Source organism: Rosa chinensis, chromosome 2 (assembly GCF_002994745.2).
Source record: "Rosa chinensis cultivar Old Blush chromosome 2, RchiOBHm-V2, whole genome shotgun sequence".
In the NCBI taxonomy this organism is placed as follows: Eukaryota; Viridiplantae; Streptophyta; class Magnoliopsida; order Rosales; family Rosaceae; genus Rosa; species Rosa chinensis.
In genome coordinates this window covers 51,609,138-51,626,092 of record NC_037089.1, presented here as the reverse complement: position 1 = coordinate 51,626,092, position 16,955 = coordinate 51,609,138, and the positions used below count along the sequence as shown (strand labels likewise).

At 37.1% G+C, this 16,955-nt stretch overlaps 4 protein-coding genes across 11 annotated transcripts; 3 read left to right on the top strand and 1 right to left on the bottom strand.

Moving 5' to 3' along the window:
* Positions 1-1,709: 1,709 nt before the first annotated feature.
* On the top strand, positions 1,710-6,112 carry LOC112190863 (NADH dehydrogenase [ubiquinone] flavoprotein 2, mitochondrial). Its single transcript, XM_024330367.2, has 10 exons — positions 1,710-1,915; positions 1,985-2,023; positions 2,122-2,187; positions 2,746-2,862; positions 4,459-4,536; positions 4,625-4,730; positions 4,842-4,888; positions 5,345-5,422; positions 5,513-5,578; positions 5,778-6,112. Exons 1-10 carry the CDS (start codon positions 1,859-1,861, stop codon positions 5,883-5,885), a joined length of 762 nt encoding a protein of 253 aa, XP_024186135.1. The 5' UTR covers positions 1,710-1,858; the 3' UTR covers positions 5,886-6,112.
* Positions 6,113-6,375: 263 nt separating this feature from the next.
* On the top strand, positions 6,376-10,735 carry LOC112190865 (calcineurin subunit B). 3 transcript variants are annotated; one of them, XM_024330369.2, is made up of 7 exons: positions 6,376-6,823; positions 7,190-7,268; positions 7,405-7,529; positions 7,647-7,743; positions 7,888-7,997; positions 9,005-9,079; positions 10,405-10,735. In XM_024330369.2, exons 2-7 carry the CDS (start codon positions 7,199-7,201, stop codon positions 10,453-10,455), a joined length of 528 nt encoding a protein of 175 aa, XP_024186137.1. In that variant the 5' UTR covers positions 6,376-6,823; positions 7,190-7,198; the 3' UTR covers positions 10,456-10,735. The 3 variants fall into 3 exon arrangements, with proteins under 3 accessions (XP_024186137.1, XP_024186136.1, XP_040369321.1); XM_024330368.2 differs by having other exon boundaries at positions 6,376-6,927; XM_040513387.1 differs by lacking the exon at positions 10,405-10,735 and adding an exon at positions 9,436-9,477 and having other exon boundaries at positions 6,376-6,927.
* A 303-nt stretch (positions 10,736-11,038) lies between these two features.
* Positions 11,039-12,809, top strand: LOC112190866. 4 transcript variants are annotated; one of them, XM_024330374.2, is made up of 3 exons: positions 11,039-11,837; positions 11,940-12,394; positions 12,569-12,809. In XM_024330374.2, the coding sequence occupies exons 2-3, from the start codon at positions 11,960-11,962 to the stop codon at positions 12,650-12,652; spliced, it is 519 nt and encodes a 172-aa protein (XP_024186142.1). In that variant the 5' UTR covers positions 11,039-11,837; positions 11,940-11,959; the 3' UTR covers positions 12,653-12,809. The 4 variants fall into 4 exon arrangements, with proteins under 4 accessions (XP_024186142.1, XP_024186139.1, XP_024186141.1 ...); XM_024330371.2 differs by having other exon boundaries at positions 11,040-11,707; XM_024330373.2 differs by having other exon boundaries at positions 11,040-11,801.
* A 144-nt stretch (positions 12,810-12,953) lies between these two features.
* On the bottom strand, positions 12,954-15,744 carry LOC112190862 (DEAD-box ATP-dependent RNA helicase 35). Of its 3 annotated transcripts, none has more exons than XM_024330366.1 (3): positions 15,612-15,744; positions 14,280-15,183; positions 12,954-13,920 (listed from the first exon to the last, which is right to left on the bottom strand). In XM_024330366.1, the coding sequence occupies exons 2-3, from the start codon at positions 15,170-15,172 to the stop codon at positions 13,056-13,058; spliced, it is 1,758 nt and encodes a 585-aa protein (XP_024186134.1). In that variant the 5' UTR covers positions 15,173-15,183; positions 15,612-15,744; the 3' UTR covers positions 12,954-13,055. The 3 variants fall into 3 exon arrangements, with proteins under 3 accessions (XP_024186134.1, XP_040369320.1, XP_040369319.1); XM_040513386.1 differs by having other exon boundaries at positions 14,280-15,201; positions 15,612-15,669; XM_040513385.1 differs by lacking the exon at positions 15,612-15,744 and adding an exon at positions 15,427-15,588.
* Positions 15,745-16,955: the final 1,211 nt, after the last annotated feature.

Here is a 16,955-nt window from a genome sequence, read left to right as displayed (position 1 = left end):
ACCATATTAGAGAAACCAACATAGTGAACAAAAAGCCCATTAATACTCCCAACGAGAAGAAAGTTAGAAACACCGGTAGACGACTTAAGAACAAAAAAGTCATAGGTTGAGCAAACCCTGGCCACTATCAACACAGGCATGCCAACACACGACCACTGCCAAAACTCAACATCAGGGAAGGGATTCAGAGTATAGACGTGCACTTGCACCAAAAACAATAGACGACTAGATAACATCAAGTGCATTTTTGTGTTACTAAAAAGAAGATTGACTACAAATATTAAATGTGAGATCACCTAAAAAGTGCTGGGTCACTTGCACTGTTGATGTAGAGAAAATAATTTTTGACTTTAAGAATGGGTTGGGTTTTAGAGCGTCTCCAACAGTGATACTTATATTCATAGCCAAAAGTATCTAAAAGTGAAATATAGCTAGTTAACTATTGAGTTATGCTACAGCAGAATACCTAAATCCTAAGTTAAATTCTCTCTCATCTCTAGTTAAATATAGCTAGAGAGTTTAGCAAAACTTAAATTTAACTTTTTTTTTTGAACGCGTGGGGTGTCAGTCTATTATAGTAAAGTAGGAAACATTACAAGATGACTCACCCGGACTCCGGGCAACGACAGAAAGAGCCATGAATGAATAAACTAAAGCAAGCCCTAGACTACCCAAACATAATGTATCCATAGGAATAAGCTGCAATATTCAAGTAACCTTGACACTACTAGGGAGGATTTGAAATGCAGCCAAGACCCTTCCCCAATATTATTCTTAAAGCAGAGGCTCAAAGAAAAAAATAAAATGCTGGCTGAAATCTAAAAAATCTAGATTAAAAACCCTAAAGAAGACAGAGCCCAACAAAGCAGACACTGCCCTAGCCCAGCAACAGAGACCCAAGATGAGGCCCAACACATCAGCTGCAGACCATGAACCCGGCCAAACCCGCCTGAATGCCCGCCTTCGTCCACCAACGCCACCTGCATCCGCCACGTCGATCCAGTCCAAAAGAGAATGAAGAAACCAACGTCCTTTCAAGTTCCAGCCAAATCAAAAAGAGCAGCGACCACACGACCAGGAGAAGACCACTGCGAAACCAGACGAGTCCGACATCCACCTCCTCCACAGCTCAAACCCAGCGTGCAGGACCTCACCCATCATCTCACAAGCCGCCAGATACTCCAGATCAGACCCGATCTAGGGGGCTTATTTGCCCCCACTCTCACTACCTAACCCGAAAGGGGAGCAGATCAATAGGAGAGACCAAGGAGACCCGTCCGACGACGACATCAAAGCGACGCACCGTCGGACGAAGAGAAAAATAGGAGAGTGACGGCTGTTCCTCGGGAGAGAACAAGAGAACAACCCTAAGTTAGTATTAATTAGGATTTTAGTTGCACTTAAATTTAACTTTTGTTTATGTATTCTGCTGGAGTAGAATTTTAGTCTGTTAGAAGCTTAAGAGTAAGACATAAGGCTTCTTTTTGCCTCTTTGTCAAAATATGAAACGATTTACCGCCCATGAAAAATACAGTAAATTTTTTTTTTTTTGAAAGGCGAAAAATACAGTAATTTAATTATAAAAAAAGGGCAATTGACAACCAATAAAAAGACAAAAAAAAAGTAATTTACTTATTTTACCAAACAGTAATCTGCTTCTCATGTCAACCACACTCCCTCATGTTTGTCTTTCCTTCCGGCCCAGCCCATTCTACTCATCACAGCCACAGAAAACGACATCCAACGGTCCGTAGTCTTCTTCCACACCCCCTTCCATCAGCCTCAGGTTCATCGGAAATCTCTTCCCCTCTCTCTCGCTCGCTCGCTCAGTGTGACTGACTTCCGAGCTGAAACCAAAATGCTGGGCCGACTCGCCTCCACTCGGCTCCAAGAGATCCGCCGAATCTTCACTCAGGTAACTCCTCTCCCATATTCGTTCTTCCCCAAATCAAATCACAGATTTCTGATACAAACTTATCTGCAGCCTTCTTCGGTTCGATCCTTATCCACTGCTCTCAACTACGTGAGTTCCTCTCATTTCTTCACTTTTTCCGTGATTCCTTGTTTAATTCATTGAACGGATTGGAGTATTATTGAATGTGTTTCGAAAACATTGGGCAGCATATTGATTCGCCGGAGAACAATCCAGAACTTCCATGGGAATTTAGCGATGTTAACAAAGAGAAGGTAATCTCTCTCTTTTTTTTCTCCACCTTTTTCTTTTGTATTGGCATGTTTTCTTAGGTACCTTATGCAGTAAATGTGGTCAATGCGGGGTGAATTGGTAAAAAAATGTTGTGAGAAGATGGTTGGGTTGTCAGTGTGTGTGTCCAACAGTGTTGATTCTAAGGTTTATACACTGCGTCGTCACGGTTCTGTTTGTAGAATTTGTGCTGTAGGTACATAATACTGCATTTGCAACTTGGAATTGAAGCAGTCTTTGTTTTAGTGGTTTTGCGGTTGCAAGTTTGAATCTTTGCTCATACGTTATGCAAAATTGCTGTTGATCATAGGTTGACTAGGGGGTAGGTTAGGAACAACGATGTTCATTTCAGTGGAAGTTAGATTGATTCAATTGTAATGTCCGACAGGGTTTAAATAGACCAATTTACGTGTCATGTTTTCAACATTTTGTTGTGTTGATCGATCTTCATGATATAGCATGACATGTCTGACCATAGGCATTGATCATATGCATTGCTTGGCACATGTAAGATTATTTATTTGTTTTATATTCACGTGTAGGCGAAAGAGATACTTTCTCATTATCCATCCAACTACAAGCAGTCTGCAGTGATTCCTCTGCTGGATCTTGCACAGCAGCAGCATGGAGGATGGCTCCCTGTTTCCGCAATGAATGCAGTATGTTGCCTTGAATGCTTGTTTAAATGGTATTTAGCTTGTACACATTTTCTATACATGTCACTGAAACATCTGTGCAAGTCCCTGCATCTCTCTGGTGAATATAGATAGACATACTTATGTTTGTTGAACTTTTAAACTATTGCACCCCAACATACACTCGGCCCACGTTTCATTTGTTTATCCTTCATTTGCAAGATTTAAAACGTTAGTACTCTACCTACCTGATTTGGGTTTACATGCATAAAAAAAAAAAAAAAAATCTCTGGTAAGACTTAAGAGCATATAGTAATGTTGCAATCAGTACTGGAGAGATAATGACCAAGAATTGAAAATATGAAGGCCTGATAATTGCAGAATGTTTAGCATTGTTTTATTTCAGTTTTGGTGCTTTGGCCATCATTTAAGATAGAAGATTCTGTTATTGCAGTATTACATGGTGCAAATAGTGCCCAGACTAGAGTTGTTTTTGTTACTTTCTTTTGATCACATAAGCCTGTTTCATGAGCTAGTGGTGTATTCAGTTGTTCTTCTATTGTGAAAATTCATTGATACATTTATATCGTATTATTTTTGTAAAGTAGTGTAAATCTGCAATTTAAAGATGGCCATGGGCGGTTTTGGTAGGTCAGTGTCTAGCTGTGCATGCACAGGTTACAAATTCATTGTGTTTAAGGAATCCTAGAAAACAAAGGAATTTGTAAGGGCTTTACTATGTTAGTTCCCGGATTCATTAAGCTAATTGAAATGTTCAAATTATGGTATCTCAAGTGGTTAAATAGGTAGGGCGAGTTGTAAAGTATATATCTCAGTAACTAACTTGAACAAATCTAAATGATTGTTATTCGAGTAGTTATAAATCTGAACACATTTTGGTATGGCGGATCTTTTATTTTTGTTTGGTCGCCAGATCAACTTAAATGATGAGATACTTATAATAAAAAAATATATAATGAATACTACGGATGATGAAAGCAGTTTTCACTAATATGTATTTTGTAAATTACATCCATTTTTGCCCACCTATCAGTTTGGGTTGATAAATCATGTCTATGTTTGCCTAGTTATGAAATCTTTACTTGGACTGCCCAAAGCTCTTGAGTTCTACTCTTATTTCATGGTGTATGCTTTCCTGATAGCATAAACCATGAAAGATTCACTATTCAAACTGTATATAACTACATGATATAGTTAAATTATTTTTATTGCTTGAAATGTATGCTTTGGGGTTGCTGGCGTTGGAAATCCCTTTACCTTTCTTTGCTCTACGTTTGATTCAGGTCAAGATATTTGTTTATGTAATATATGAAATTTCCTTGATTCAAATGTGCAAAACTTAGGTTGGTTGGATCGGTCTAACCAAAATTCAAATCCTTTTTTGCATTACATATATGTGATACTGGCTTTTTACCTGAAATGGAAGTTTCATTATTCATTAAAATGTTTTATCATTGCTCAATACATTAAAAGCTCCTTGTTGTGCTGATTGAAGTTCCAGTTAAACTTCATGCTGCTGGATAGAATGTTATACTGCTTGGGAATGCAAGAGTCTATATGAATATTCATGTTGATAATTTTTGTGTGTGGATTATATAGGTAGCGAAGGTTATAGAAGTTGCTCCTATACGTGTATATGAAGTTGCAACGTTTTATTCAATGTTCAACAGGACAAAGGTGAGAAAGTGTAAATTTAGTTATTTTTTCATTGTATTTTATTATGTAAATTCTAGTACCCATGTTTTTTTGTTTTTTTTGGTTTCAGGTGGGCAAATATCATCTTCTGGTATGTGGCACAACACCCTGTATGATTCGTGGCTCACGCGATATTGAATCAGCTTTACTGAAACACCTAGGAGTGAAACGCAATGGTGAGTCTTACACAATATATTATGAGTATTTCGTTCTTCCTTCTACAGTTTTAAGATTTTGGAAGGAAAATAGTATGTGTAAAATAAGTTTCTTGCATTGCTGATATGCAGAAGTAACCAAGGATGGATTATTCTCTGTCGGCGAAATGGAATGCATGGTGAGTTGTTTCTTCAACTATTGAGTGGCCTGAACATTCAGCTTCTAGCTATTCTTTAGTATTGGTTTTGCTTGGTTCATGCCGGATTGCTGCTGAGAATTAGAGAATAAGAAAAAGAGACTGGTGGTCCCTTGATAGTTTTACTTTAACATCTGGTGAAAAGGCTTGTAAACAGAGTGGCGGAAAACATAAGTCCCTGTGTCTGATGGATATAAAGTTCATATTAAGAGAATTTAAACGTTTCCGTTGTTTACCTTAGTTGTGCTGTACATTCATTATGCTATTTGTACTATTCATTGGTTCACCACTTGGCCCATCTGCGATCTTAAATAGATACAGTAGGATCTTTGATCCACCTTTTACCATTTCTTTTTGTACATCTGTTTTTGAAAACTTATTGCAATCCATCGTGCATGAATTAAACATGACATGACTCAAGTTGTTGGTTATTTGCAGGGATGCTGTGTGAATGCTCCTATGATTACAGTGGCAGATTACTCAAATGGATCGGAGGGATATACATACAACTATTATGTGGGTCTTGACTCTTGACTTCACCTTTATTGCTTTGTGTCTACACTTTATTGGATTGAATTGATAAAATATTTGTTCTTCCAATTTCAGGAAGATGTTACTCCCGAGCGAGTTGTGGAAATAGTTGAGAAGTTAAGAAAAGGCGAGAAGCCTCCGGTAAGGACACTAGAGATAATTATTGGGTTTCATCCCAGTTTTTCTTTTATATGTATTTATATCGTTGGACCACTGTATAACTATAGTAAACATATAAAAAGTATATCACAAAAACTCTTTTAGTCCCTCCTCTCCTAGTTTAGGTCTCTTGTTAGATTGGCTTACCTTGTTTGGTATAACTTCATTTCCACATTTTCAGGCTGGCACTCAAAATCCCAAGCGCATTAAGGGTGGACCAGAAGGAGGAAATACTACGTTGCTCAGTGAGCCAAAACCTCCTCCATGCCGGGATCTTGATGCATGCTAGAATTATTTTGTATGTTGTCTATAATAATGCAAATCTTGGGGGCTGTCAGGCTTCCGTTTGCTTTGGGCACTCGTTGCATTTGTTACTCAATACTCAACATTTTTTGTATTCGAGTGGCAGTATAATTTCTGCCGGAGATGTAGTTTTCTATGCTTCCATCTTTCATTATATTGCGGGTTAAGCTATATCTACAAATGTTATGATGGGCTTGCCCATATATGTTTTCCTTCATGGCCGAAAGCTTGCCTCTGTATTGTCAGCACCAAAATACTTGTTCAAACTGATTCGTGCATGGAAAAAAGTATCTGGGCATGCATTGACACATGAATACATTGGATTTGCAAAGGAGGGAGGAGTGGCTTTACTAATGAGGTCTATTCACAGAACATTGCTGTTTGATTCAATGTCATGATCAAGAACTGGTGCAATGGAAATTGGAGTCGGCCATACAGTTTAAGCATTGAATGTGATAGTGTCTGACACTCTGTTCCTTGTTACTTGAGCAATCTAATATGACCTACCCTAGTTTGTTGAAGCCATCGTTTCTGTCCTATGATAAATGCAGAATTCTGTAAGTGGGGTTGTGCTGTGCTGCCGGCTTCACAAAGCCTCTGCTTTCGGTGGTCTTGATGACTTGCTATTTATAGTAGCATTGTGAGTGTGGTTGGTATTAACTATTAAGTAGTACATACTAAAGAAATTAAAGCCACATGTTTTGGTGAGAAATTGACTTCAGTAAACCACATTAAACATTTTGGAGAATGCTAAAACCAAACCAAATAAACTACATGATGATTTATCATCACTATCAACGGCAGAGGATCCCCCAAGAGAAAGATGAGGAAGTGATTTGGGAATTAACCAAAACAACAACTTCCTCATCGTCACTTCCCAAGACCAAATAATGTCTGTTTTTCCAGTCTATCGATGTTGACAAGGTAAGGCCCTTATCTTTATATTCTCCCAAAACAAATCGTAGCTAAGCTTCCAGCCAATTCATCTTTCACGGCTCAGCATCCTAGAAGATAAAGAAACAATTCTGGTAATTACCCTTTTGATCTTTAAGCATTTTATATTGAAATGGCTTCCCAAGATTTAGTTTTTCCTGCTTCTGCCATATTAGAACTTTGGACCCTGTAAAGATTTAGTTTTCCTTTTGCCGCCATTTTTTTTTCTCAGCAACCAAACAGTGCATATAACCTTGTGAAGTAGTGAATTATGTTGATTTACGCATTCGTTTCTGGGTTTTGGCTTTTATGTGTAAATCATTAATGGGTTCTTGTTGGTTTGTTCAAATATTGCAGTGAGGAGGAATGGGAAGTACCTCGTCGATGCTAACTCAGTATGACATTGAAGAAGTACAGGAGCACTGCCATAATCTATGTAGGTTTTTCTTTTTCTTGTTTCTTCAAGGTTTCTACTTTTTTTTTTATTGGTTCTTTTTGTTTTTGTTTGTTGTTGTTGTTATTGTTGTTGTGAGTAATGGTAATACGTGATCTGATTTTGCTTTCAAAATCAGTTTCCCAGCAAGAAATTGTATCCTTGTATAAAAGATTTTGTCAGCTGGATCGGAATGCAAAGGGTTTCATCTCATCTGATGAATTCTTATCAGTACCCGAGTTAGCAACGAATCCAATATCTCAGGTAGTCCACTTTATTTAGTTGTTTGAACCAGAATTGAGTCTTGAGTATATTTTCTATTTGATTGGTTGTGCAATTATGTGTTCAGTAACTTATGCTTTGTTATGTGCTTTTCCTTAGAGGCTGCTTAAGATGGTGGAAGGTTTGAACTTTAAGGACTTTGTGGCTTTCTTGTCTGCGTTTAGTGCTAGGGCTACTATGCAGCAGAAAATTGAATGTAAGTCTTTTGGTCATGTCAAGTTTAATCTTTTATAGTGAACTGCTTCTTGTGAAATCTATTCGATTATGTTTAAGTTACAAGTTTGATAGCATGCTCTAGCAAGTTATTGCATATGGTTAAGTTGGTAACATTGTTTTTCAGTTATTTTCAAGGTATATGATTCAGACCGCAATGGAAAGGTGTCTTTCAATGATATATTAGAAGTGCTCCGGGATATGTCTGGTTCATTTATGTCTGACGAGCAAAGAGAGGTAAAACCAAAGTTATACCAACTCTCTCTCTCTCTCTCTCTCACTCACTCACTCACTCACACACACACACACAGAATTGGAGGACAAGAATTAAGGGTTTCGATTGAAACTCGGGAAACTGGTGTATATTACTTCAAGCTATGCAAAATTTTGCTGAAACTTCATCTTCTAAATTTTGTTAAAGCTATCAGTTGCTGAACTATGAATTTTGCAGTGAGTATGATCTAGTTTTTCAACCAGATGAGATTGAGAAATTTTTTAGTTTAGGTTTATTGAAAAGAGATGGGAAACATGCTCAATTGATAGGTTTTCCTATGTCTAACTTCAACAATGCTTGACATGCTTATCACACTTCTTTGATAATCACAGTCCTTGTGTACAAAGTCACTGAAAATGTCTCAAATAAGGAGCTTGTGGATATCATAGAATTATAGAGAAACATGATGTATTATCAGTCGGAAATTCTATTCTAATGGATTTTATAGGAGATATAAACATTCATCAAGTGGATAGTATGTGATGGATATCTTCACATTTTAGTGCCATTTTTCACACTCGGATAATGTTTCTCTTCCTCCAAAGAAGTATATACTTCCATCATATTTAGTATTCATAAAGTGGATCCCGTGTTCATGATATTTGCTATTGTCCCATTCTTGAAAGTTTGGATAATAATTATAATAGATGACTATTGCTGAACATAAGATAATTCTAAAATAGAATGTGTGTTCTGAATTGTGTCTATCATGAACATAGTATCCTATTCCCTCTTTGTCCTAATCTTTGCAATACTTATATGCTTTGTTGTATTTACATCTCTTTGCAGGATAACATGACGTGTGTTGTATGTACCTGTTAAAATGTTCTTTGTCGTATTTACATCTCTTTCCAGCATAAAATGATGTGTGTTGTATGCACCTGTTAAAATGTTCTTTGTCTTAGATTTCACAGCAACACTTAACGTTATCGCATTCTGCCCGTTGTTCACTTTGGTCTTTCATTTGCAGAAAGTGTTGACCCAAGTCTTGCAAGAATCAGGATATTCAAGGGGAGCTTATTTGACATTAGATGACTTCAGTAAGGTATTTTACACTGTACAATCATAGCTTTCCTGTCAGAACATTTATTTGGCATGTAGAGAGGGGATGGGTACACTCGCGTATATTAAATGACATGAAATGCTCTAAACTTTTATAGGCTTCATATGATTGCTTAAATAATATAACCATTACTTCTATCATCTTACTCCTTTCTTCTCCGTTTTAAACACCATGCAAAAATAAGCTTGATATCAACTCTGGAGACTTCTCCAGCTAGTCTTACTGTATTATTATTGGTAGTTTTATGCACAAATCATGTGATGATTGAGGGTTCACTTAACTAAGTTATTTAAGTAGATTTGGGTATATCAGACTGATATTAAGAGCCTTGTTGGAAGGCATGTGAAATGTTCAGCATCATCTAATTGCATTAGCAGTTAACTGCACACTGTTGAAGGGGAGAGGGAGGGAGGGAGAGAGAGGGAGGGAGGAAGAGAGAGAGAGGTTAGTTCTCTTGCTTTATCTGAACAACTCAATGGTCCGTACAATAGATAAGGACCAAATATCTTCTTCTCCAGCCATTGGTCTGTACTCTAAAGGCAACTTCAGTTTGTCTTTTGCTTCATAAATTATCCATTAAGGCAGTTTCAGAAATATGCATTGCAGTTGCAGTAACTGAGGATGAAGCATCATAATACAGAAGCATATGTTATTAAGTTGAGAAATGTTTTCAGTCATCGCCTCGTGATCTGAGGCCAAGTCCTTGCTGTAATGCATTCACACTCATGATTATCGATTAAAGTGGACATTGAGGAATGACATAAATGCTGCATGATAAAGTCTTCTTTTTTCTATTTGATGAATTCGGAGGCTTGGTAGAGATTTCAAATATTGAAGTGATCAGAAATTTCATTGGATTCTCGCTCGCCTCCTTAAATCTTTAGGCTTATTCAAATTTAGATTTCCTGTGCAAATATAAATTGTTTGTCCAAGGAGTTAATGATAGAAAAAGGAGTCAAATTAGAAGGAATAACAAAGGTGTGATTTAGGCTGTAGAGTGTGATTTTATCTATAATGTATAAGGGATCACTTGAACCAGAACATAGGAGATTGTAGCTCATCAAATTTTATATGTATTTACTGTTTTGATACGTACCAATGACACCTCACTTGCGGTCATGAAAATCCTACTTCCATAAGTCTGCATTTCTTTATATATTTCATGATGCTCTTGAGGCATTCAAGGTGAATGACACTAATGTGTACTTTATGCGCTATCAGCAATAGCTATGCATTGTTTTATGAATTTTTTAATTAATTCAAAAGAGGCATCTGAGAAATTTCATTACTGCTCTGTGTCTACGCAGGTTCTTGGTGGTCATGGCCTAAAAATGGAGGTTGAGGTGCCAATTGACTAATTTTAGCTGGTCTGTTCTTAGATATATATATTTTTAGTTTTTCTATTTTTAGCTTGTTTTCCCTGCATCCGGTGAAGATGAAGTGGAGGCTTGAAATATCTACATCCTTGTAGAACCAATTAGATAAGATACTTTGTCCACCTGTATCTACGTTTCTGTTTGCTGTTTGCTGTTTGCTCTTGTTATCTCCCAATATAAACAAATAAAGAGCAAGCAAACTGAGTATATATATATATTTCAAGTCTCCTCTCCTGTATCTATTAAAGTTTCTTCTCTTGAACGTTTTTCTCCATTGCAAGAATCCAACGAGAAAACGAAGGAATTTATACTTTCTCCCTTCCCCATAATAAATGTATCCGAAATGGCAAAATCAATTAAAATTGTATAGAAGGAGAATGTCGAAATATCATAAACTCAATATTTGCTTACTCTATTCCCCCATTGCATAATGATAGTGGATGAAATGAAAGAAATGGATTAAAAGAACCCATTAGTTTATCTGAGAGAACGAATTAATCACTTTGTTTTTGGATCTGTAGAGGAGTAAAGAAGACTTCAGAGTAATCGAGTATCAGTTTTTTTTTTTTTTTTTCTCTTTTGGTTGAAAAAGTATCAGGTTAGGGAGAATTACACAAGAGATTACTGAATCATAACGCATTTAAAGATTATTAGTGTGTCTAGTTCTATTGGTCACTAGAAGTTCTGCATAAGACCAGAAGCATCTTCTGGAATGGAGCCAAACTCGCCTACTATACATATAACAGTGTGCCAAATTCAAAGCCGAGTCTTTATCAGCTCCTGAAAAGATTTCTGGAATGGATCCAAATATTCGCCTACTAATTACCAAAAAGATTACCTCATAACCAGAAGCTTTATTGAAGTTGCTGACATTAGCTGCCAAAATGAATGCAGATATATTTAGAGAGAATACACTCGGTGCAAGTGCATAGCAATTTCCTCTTTCACATTATAAGAGAGAAAGTAATCCTGAATTTCACTTCTTTCAACTCTACAACTCTGCAACAGGCACTGCTGCCCGTAGGGCATAACTCCAAACATCATCTGATCTCTTAGAAATGAAGCAAAGTATTGAAGCAACCATCATTCATTCTCCAACCAACTTGTCTATAGTACATGCCAATTTTAACTCAATAGTGTTGGGATCATCAAATACCTTTCACCAAACTTGTTCACCAAGTGATTCACAAACTATGCGTCAGTAGTCAGTACACAGCTCCTAAACGAATTCTCGGTATGCGCATACATATGTAAAGTTCATACTTCTCGGTATGAGCACGCATATATAAGTTTGTAGCCAAATTGCCAAGTTCGATGGGAATTTTTTGGTATACCAAATTGCAAACTTCCATTTGAAGTACTTGGTATTCTTTTGTTTGTGTGTGTGTATACCTATTATAAGGTATTTTTCATTCATCCCATCTTTTGTGAGATTAGAGTGAAAAGTTTGTACTTTGCATTTGCAGAACTCTGAATATTTCTTGGAATGGAAGCTTTCAAGCCTGGGTTGGAAATATGTTCATCAACTACGGAGCTTTCGAGATTCGATGGTGCAAGCACTAGTGAGCAAGCAATGAATAGGATCAAAATTGAAAGAGCATCGTATCAGTGCAACTTAGAGATTGAGTCAAGGACCAAGGGTGCTGAAATGGCTGCGAACAAGTCGCTGATACTTGGTTTTTCAAGCAGTCAGGTGAACCTTTCTTGCAAGGGTAAAGCTGTACTGTGCTCCTCTAATGAAATCGAAGAACTAAATGAGAGAATGAGGATTCTTGAAGAAGAAACTGAAAGTATGAAGCAAGAATTATTTGAGGGCGCAGAAGAAAGAAGGAAGTTGATAAATGAGATATATCAGCAGTTTCAAATTTTAACAAGAGAACTCAAGTTTAATGATGGAAGTAGAAGTGAGACCTCCTCACAGGTAAATTCTGTGGTCACTTTGAGGTGACCCCAAAATCTCAAATACTGAATACTGTGTTATGTGATTCTTGGGGTTTTATCGTTGCAACTATCATTTCATAATTTCTCAGCTCTCATATGGTTAACTACCTGAACTGCGTGCTAACTGATTTCGATGCATTTGGTGGATGAACAGGACAAGACAGCAGGATCAGATTTATCGGATGATTTACGACAAGATCTAGCTCATACTTTGTCAGTGCTGTTGTTAACACAATGAATATCAGTATCCTTTTTTTTTTTGGGTGGAGGGTTGGGGGGGGTGTGGTTTGCTTTTGTAATCCTTTGTTCTGCTCTGATTTATAGATTGCTAGAGAAAAAAAGTTAAAAAACAATGTAATTGTATTTGTAACAACCATGTTTGAAGAATTCGTCTTTGGCCAGAATATCATTGTTGGATAATCATAGTATATCACTCTTCTTCAATAGCTAAATTTGTCAAATTTAAGATACACAGTAAACAGGATTTGTTGAACAAGAGAAATCTGAAGAAACTCGTACCAATATGTACACAACAAAACTGCAGAAAAGCTCCAAACTGAAATTCATGTATTAATAAACAAAACAGTCCCCAAAATCAGTTTTCCATTTTTCAACTACAGTACAGGCCCATATGTAAGATATCATATTTCTCCTCTGTAACCACCAGAACCATAATAATCTCTTCTAGAGGAGGAAATTGCCATGCTTTTCTGCTGCTCTAGTTTTGGGCAATCACGGATACGATGACCAAGCCCACCACAATAGGCACAACCTTTAACTCCACTTGCATCAGTAATATCTTCAACATCTTCCATTGGATCATTAAGCTCAGCCAAAACAGGTGGAATCCTCTGTTTTGCCTCTTGCAATAGGTGCTTCAAATCTAGAAGTGTAGTCTCACTCTGGTTCTTGTTTATAAATGTTGTTGCTATTCCAGTCTTGCCACATCTTCCTGTTCGTCCAATCCTGTGAACATAGTTTTCGATTTCTGCTGGCATGTCATAGTTAATGACATGTTGAATATCAGGAAAATCCAAACCTTTTGAGGCAACATCAGTTGCCACTAAGACATCTTTCTTCCCTGCCTTGAAGGAAGAAATGGCATACTCTCTCTCTTCCTGATCCTTCCCTCCATGAATGGCCACTGCTTCCACTCCTTTTAACAGAAGATATTCATGAATATCATCGACATCAGCTTTATTTTCACAGAATATCAGAACTGGAGGTGGGGTTTTTTGTAGACATTCGAGAAGGTAAACAATCTTGGCTTCTTGCTTCACATACTCAACCTCCTGAATCACATCAAGATTTGCTGCTCCAGCTCGTCCAACATTGACAGTGACAGGCTTAACCAAAGCACTTCTAGCAAAGTTCTGAATTTTTGCAGGCATGGTGGCTGAAAATAAGAGTGTCTGTCGTTGAGCTTTGAAATGGTCAAAAACTTCTCTTATGTCATCTTCAAATCCCAAATCTACCAATCTATCAGCCTCATCTAAAGTTAGATATCTGCAGGGAAAAAGAGGAGAGCTCAGTATCCTTGTTATAAAGAAGCAATGCACAACATATGCAAGAGAGGGAGAAGCCCATCCTATCAAAATGAACAAAAAAATAAACTCTAAAACTATGGCGTATAACTGTATCCAGATGAGGAAAAGCACAAAGATAACCAATTTGTAAAGGATATGACACTGATTTCGTAGAGTTCCTAAAGCTAACACTAAAGTGTAGAGAGCCATTACCTTAAAGAGGAATGAGTGGATTAAGGTGATTTTCTATGTCGGTGCAAAAAAGGTATAATGAGGATCTAACCCAATACAAGAATAGAGATGAGACAAAGTTGGAAGTATGAAATCAACAACCCTTACCTGCAATTATCAAGGTTCATTTTTTTCTTTGCCAGCATATCCTTTAACCTCCCGGGAGTAGCAACAACTATATGAACACCTTTGCGCACAATATCCAACTGCGACTTCATTTCCACTCCACCAATGCATAACAAAGGCCTTATCTCTGGATACCCAGCCTCTCTCATAGGAGCCAGAAATTGTTCCACTACTTCATAAGTCTGCCTTGCAAGCTCCCTGGATGGACAAATAATCAATCCAAAAGGCCCTTCTCCTGGAACAATTGGCATCATAATCTCCTCCTGCATTGCCATCATAATCAATGGCAACACAAAAACCAACGTCTTTCCTGAACCCGTAAATGCAATACCAATCATATCCCTCCCTGACAAAATCACCGGAAGACCTTGCACCTGAATGGGCGTCGGTTGAACAATCCCCTTGGTTTTCAACATCTTCAAAATCGGTTCAGGAAATCTCATATCCTTGAAATTCTTAATAGGCGGTGGAATATCTTCGCCATTAACTATGATGTGCCACTGCTTTCGAATCAAATCACAGTGCTTTGTCGGCATCCTTCTAATCTGCAATGGGGGCTTCCAACCTGTGGGCAAAGGGTCCGTATAAGTGATTCCCTTAGCCAACTCACGAACCGACATGAGGGTCTTGCGATCAGACAAATGCTCAATCATCTCTTTCTCTTGCTGCACTAGCTGCTCGGCTTGAGTAATCTCAGGAGCATCACGTTTTAACTGTGAAGCTTTCACAAGAAGACTAGGCTTCACTTCATCAGCCTTGGCTTTCTCCGATTCCTCTTCAAGCCCGGAGGCATTCCCCTTCCGGTGAAGAATCCTCTGCGCTGCCATCGCTCTCCGCTTTGCCACAGGTATATACAAATCATCTTCTTCTTCCATGGTTCAAGTTGCTGTAGAACAACACAATTCTACGGAATTATTGAATATCCAAAGCTACTATACACAAAAGCCTAAAACTTAATAAAACCCAATTGCCTAAAATAAAATCCTGATCAACAACAAATTAGAATTAGGGCACAAAATGTCGAGTTCACGAACAAATTAACACAATCACAAATATCAAAAACAGAAACCAATCCAAAATTTACGTATAAATCAATCAACGTAATATGAAAACCACAGTCGAAATTTACCAATCCACGCAACCGAGAAGTTCAAAAAAAAAAAAAAAAACAGAGAGAGCCGAGATAAGAGTGAAGCAAAACAAAAAAGAAAATTTTTGCATTGAGTGTTTAGGGTTTAGGGAAAATTGGAGTAGAGAGAAAACCCTAGTGACAATTTGAAGTGAAAGGACAAATGGAAGCAATGATGAAATTACCTTGCGGGGGAAGTAGAGTTGGGACTTGGGAGGTTGAGAATCTGGATTTCGGAAGCAGCAGATTTTAGTTGCAGAAACAAAAGCCAACTTCGCTATGCAAGGAAAGACAACATTGAAATTCAGTCGGTCGGATGGGCCACTCTTGGGCTTGGGCCGCTATAACATTGCTTCACTTACATAACTGGACCATGAGAACTATATTATTATTATTATATAGGAAAAGATAGTCAGTCAAATGACCTCTATAACATAAAAAATATGTTTCAAAGATTTGACAAAAAACAAAAACAACTAGAAGTAACAATTCAAGATTTACAACAAGAAATACATCAAGTCAAGAAAGAAATAAGGGTGCGTCTATTGCCACCCTATTATTTTCTTACTTCACCCTATAAATATTTAAATTATTGAAAGATTATATTACCCTAGTATAAAATGATTAATAAGTACACTAATTGTCTAAAATCTAAATATGTAAGGATATCTAAATACATAACTAATTATTAAATAATTAAGTAGTCATTGGATAACATTAATCTTCATCTTCTCCACCAAATTTGAATTTATTATTAATTTTTTGTCTTTTTGTTGCATTCTTGTCGTTAATTCGTTATTCAATTCACAAAATTATTAGTGTTAACTTCGATTTTTAAAATCTTTGCAATACCCTTTGTGAACACCAAATGTAAAAATAGAAAACACGGAAAAAAAAAATCAATCTCTTCTTCTTTGCTCATAGTTGTTAACTTATTAATTTTTTGACATAAATTGAAATAGACAAACATTGAAACTGAAAGAAAAAAAAAATCAGATTATGATTTTATCAGAAAACTTTAATATATTTTAATTTTTATTGATACAAATTAAATTAGAAATTAACCAAATCTAGTTTCTATTTTCTCTAGCAGTGATCCGGTTACCATCCGACTCAGAATCTTGACCAGCTGATATCTTCACCGTCCGGCCACTGGGTGGTGCACTGGCCACCGATGCCATTCGAATTGCATCATCCTTCTCATCATCTCTGTGGTGGTGGCTTCAATCGATTTGGAGAATGGAAGAAGATTCAAGCCAAAAAGCATTTCTGAACTTACAACTCCGGCCACCTTCAGCGACGAAACAAATTGGGTTTTGAAGCTCTTCCAATGTCTAGCAATCCCTCCAAACAACATAGCATGAATCAAAACAAGGAAGGAGAATCGTTGCTTGGAAGATTTTGGTCCATTTTTCATTTCGAGGTAATTTTCTAGGTTTAAAATTTGACTTTGATATAGTTGGGAATGTTGTTGGGCTTGTTGTAAGGATTCTTTTAGTATAGGTATTACTACCTAATTCAGTGGTCAG

Coding starts and splice junctions, on each gene's coding strand:
- LOC112190863 (XM_024330367.2), top strand. CDS start 1,859: ATGCTGGGCCGACTCGCCTCCACTCGGCTCCAAGAGATCCGCCGAATC. Junction 5,423..5,512: donor GATATACATACAACTATTAT/GTGGGTCTTGAC, acceptor TTCCAATTTCAG/GAAGATGTTACTCCCGAGCG. Junction 5,579..5,777: donor GAAAAGGCGAGAAGCCTCCG/GTAAGGACACTA, acceptor CCACATTTTCAG/GCTGGCACTCAAAATCCCAA.
- LOC112190865 (XM_024330369.2), top strand. CDS start 7,199: ATGGGAAGTACCTCGTCGATGCTAACTCAGTATGACATTGAAGAAGTA. Junction 7,744..7,887: donor TATGCAGCAGAAAATTGAAT/GTAAGTCTTTTG, acceptor ATTGTTTTTCAG/TTATTTTCAAGGTATATGAT. Junction 9,080..10,404: donor CATTAGATGACTTCAGTAAG/GTATTTTACACT, acceptor GTGTCTACGCAG/GTTCTTGGTGGTCATGGCCT.
- LOC112190866 (XM_024330374.2), top strand. CDS start 11,960: ATGGAAGCTTTCAAGCCTGGGTTGGAAATATGTTCATCAACTACGGAG. Junction 12,395..12,568: donor GAAGTGAGACCTCCTCACAG/GTAAATTCTGTG, acceptor GTGGATGAACAG/GACAAGACAGCAGGATCAGA.
- LOC112190862 (XM_024330366.1), bottom strand. CDS start 15,172: ATGGAAGAAGAAGATGATTTGTATATACCTGTGGCAAAGCGGAGAGCG. Junction 13,921..14,279: donor ATGAACCTTGATAATTGCAG/GTAAGGGTTGTT, acceptor TTTTCCCTGCAG/ATATCTAACTTTAGATGAGG.